General features: G+C 39.5%; 1 protein-coding gene across 1 annotated transcript in view; it reads right to left on the reverse strand.

Annotated features, from left to right (window-relative positions):
* Nucleotides 1-933: 933 nt before the first annotated feature.
* LOC109931486 (mucin-2-like) overlaps nucleotides 934-2856 on the reverse strand; it is a gene marked incomplete at both ends in the record, with an annotated part of 5039 nt that continues 3116 nt past the window's right edge. The window contains 2 exons of the mRNA XM_048594419.1: nucleotides 934-984; nucleotides 1717-1842. Of these exons, the coding sequence (XP_048450376.1) occupies nucleotides 934-984; nucleotides 1717-1842 (177 nt within the window). The remainder of the gene's footprint in view (nucleotides 985-1716; nucleotides 1843-2856) is intronic.

Raw genomic sequence — 2856 nt, forward strand, 5'->3', positions numbered from 1 at the left:
TAAAGAGTTGAGCTCCAGCACCGACCTTTGTGGCACATTACTTGTGAAATCCTGCCAGCCAAAGACCCATTTATTCCTACTCTATATCCTGTAGTGAGTCAGTTTTCTGTCCATGCAAAAATATTATCCCTACGCTACAAACTTTTAATTTTGGCAATAACCTTTGATGTGACACCTTGTCAAATGGCTTCTGGAAATCTAAGTACAATGCATCCACTGGTTCCCCTTTATTACAGCACAAGTTTTTTTTCAAAGAACTCCAATAAATTAGTTGAACATGATTTCTCTTTGACAAAAGCATGTTAGTTCTGATTGATTCACTTGAATATATCCAAGTCCCTGTTATAACATCTTAAATAGTAGCTTCTAACATTTTCCCTGTGACAGAAATTAAAGTAACTGGCCTGTAGTTTCCTGCCTACTGCCTCGCTCCCTAATCAAATGAAGGAGTTACATTAGCTATTTTCAAATCTAAAGGAATCTTCTTTGAATCTAATGAGTTTTGGAAAATTAAAACTAACACATTAATCATTTCACTGGCTTACTTCTATGATGAAGTCCATCAGGACCTGGAAACTTAAAAACTATTCACATGTTATTTGACATGTAACAAAAATAAATATTTATAAGATCTTATTACCTTGGAAAGAATGTAATAGCAGTCACCATGAAATGTATATTTCATGCCATCAAAAGTGGAGACATGTGCTCCTCCCTCAAATGAGCAGACACCTGGGCATTGTAGATTTTTGCACAGCCATTTACCTCCATCGCAGAGACTTAAATGATAAGGAACACCAATTTAGTATGTTTATTCAAAGCTAAATGGAGTCTTATTACAGAAGCGGAATTAATGTTGACCATACCATTCTTCACATTCTGCTGAAATCAGAGTGCCTGGATTGTAATGTTTGCCCTTCACTGTACACTTACACTCCTTCACACTAATGCACCCAGTGCCAGAATAATCATCGAGCACCATGCCTGAAAAATATGAAGCATGTCTATAATTATTCCAATGTTCTTCTAATCATTTTGAACAGCAGCAGTTACATGCGCTTATGCACTTATGATCTTCTAGCTGAAGGTGGTTGCAAAGGTTTCAGCCTTGTTTTCTGCAGTCATGCGCTGGACTCACCCACATTACCTTTAGATCACATGCTATGATGTGCAGTGATGATACTATGAGCATGTTTCTTCAAGGTATACTGACATACTGACCATGAGACACGATACAACAGGATCAACACATAAGTGGTCAACATTCAAGGTTACATAATGCAGTTTGTTGCAGAAGCTACCAACTCTTACCAAATTTTTACTGCCCCATACAAATGATATCCCCATAAAAGTCAGAATTGTTAAGTAAGGCATCTAAGTGTGAACCCCCAATTTAGATGTCCTGTGCCAACTGTGGACCAGATGAAAGCTCAGTAATAAAATTTAGATCCACCACTTTTTTTCTGTGTTTTTCCTGCCAGTGGTTATCTGCCAAGATGGATAGTTTACACATACGCCAAGATGATTAGTTTCTTTCTCTTAGAAATCAGTTTCAAAATCAATTATCTGCTTATGGGTTTGAGAATTATTTTTCCCACATGATTGGTTCAACCATTCAGTAACACAGCAGATTCTGAGATTGCTGTAGGATTCTTTATGATGGATGAAAGTAGGGAGAAACAAATAATTTGTTTGAAGACACCGTAAATTGCCTACCTGGTGGACAGAAGCAGCCATCCATGTAGTGCTCTTCACACAAGCTGCTTGTGTCAAGGTGAGAACAACTGTTCATACAGGGAGAGCCACTTTCCTTGTAGATCATGTTTAAAGGACATTTCTTTGCTGTAAAATAACACACACCAAATGGATAGAGGGACAAACAGATATAAACCCAGATGTAGTCCCTGTAAAATGAATACAACTGGAATCTTTTAAAGCCAGAATTCTGCAGTAAGCTACAGGGTATGTAAATCTAGACAGAGTGTTCTCATTTTGTGCAGAGAGAAACAATACAGACATCAGTGTTTCTTTTAATGGTTGCTTGCTGCACCACACGTTAGCCATCAATCACTTATCAACAAGGACACTTAGGTTTCTTTTTACATTTACACTTTCTAATCTCTTACTATTTAAGAAATACTCTTCACATCTGGTTCTCCTACCAAGTGAACCATCTCGTGTTTCCATATTATATTGCATCTACCATATTCTTGTCCATTCACTAAGCCTGCCCAATCCCTCCTGAAGCTATTTTCTGTCTTCCTGCCAAGCAGATTTAAGGTAACAAGCAGAAGGCTAAGAGGAGAGGTGAGGAGAATTATTTTCACTGACAGGATAGTGGGAATCTCAAACTCATCTCCTGAAAAGAGTGGTAAGTCAGAAACTCTTGTAACATTTAAGAAGTTGATAGATATTTACTTACTTTCCCATAGCCCCCAAGACTATGGACAAAGAGCTAGAGAACTAGATTGGTATAGTCGGGTCTTTCTTGACCAGCGTGGACAAAATGTGCTGAATAACCTTATTCTGTGCTGTAAACCTCTGAGTCTGTGAACCTGTATGAATTTTTAAATGCCCTTGCTGCCTTTTCCTGTCTCTATTTAGTAGGAGTAACTGCAACACCACTCTGGACTGACTAGAACAGACCTCTGTACTGACTAGAAGGCACCTGCAGACTAATTGGAACACGCCAGCCAGACTGTCGGGAACACAGCCCTGGAGTGACTGGAACACAGCCCTGGAGTGACTGGAACACACCACACCTGGACTGACGGGAACATAGCCCTGGACCATCTGGAACACACCACCTGGACTGTCTGAAACACACCACCCGGACTGTCTGAAACACACCACCCG

This window comes from Rhincodon typus, unplaced genomic scaffold (genome assembly GCF_021869965.1).
Source record: "Rhincodon typus isolate 14 unplaced genomic scaffold, sRhiTyp1.1 hic_rhity00009175, whole genome shotgun sequence".
Lineage (NCBI taxonomy): Eukaryota > Metazoa > Chordata > Chondrichthyes > Orectolobiformes > Rhincodontidae > Rhincodon > Rhincodon typus.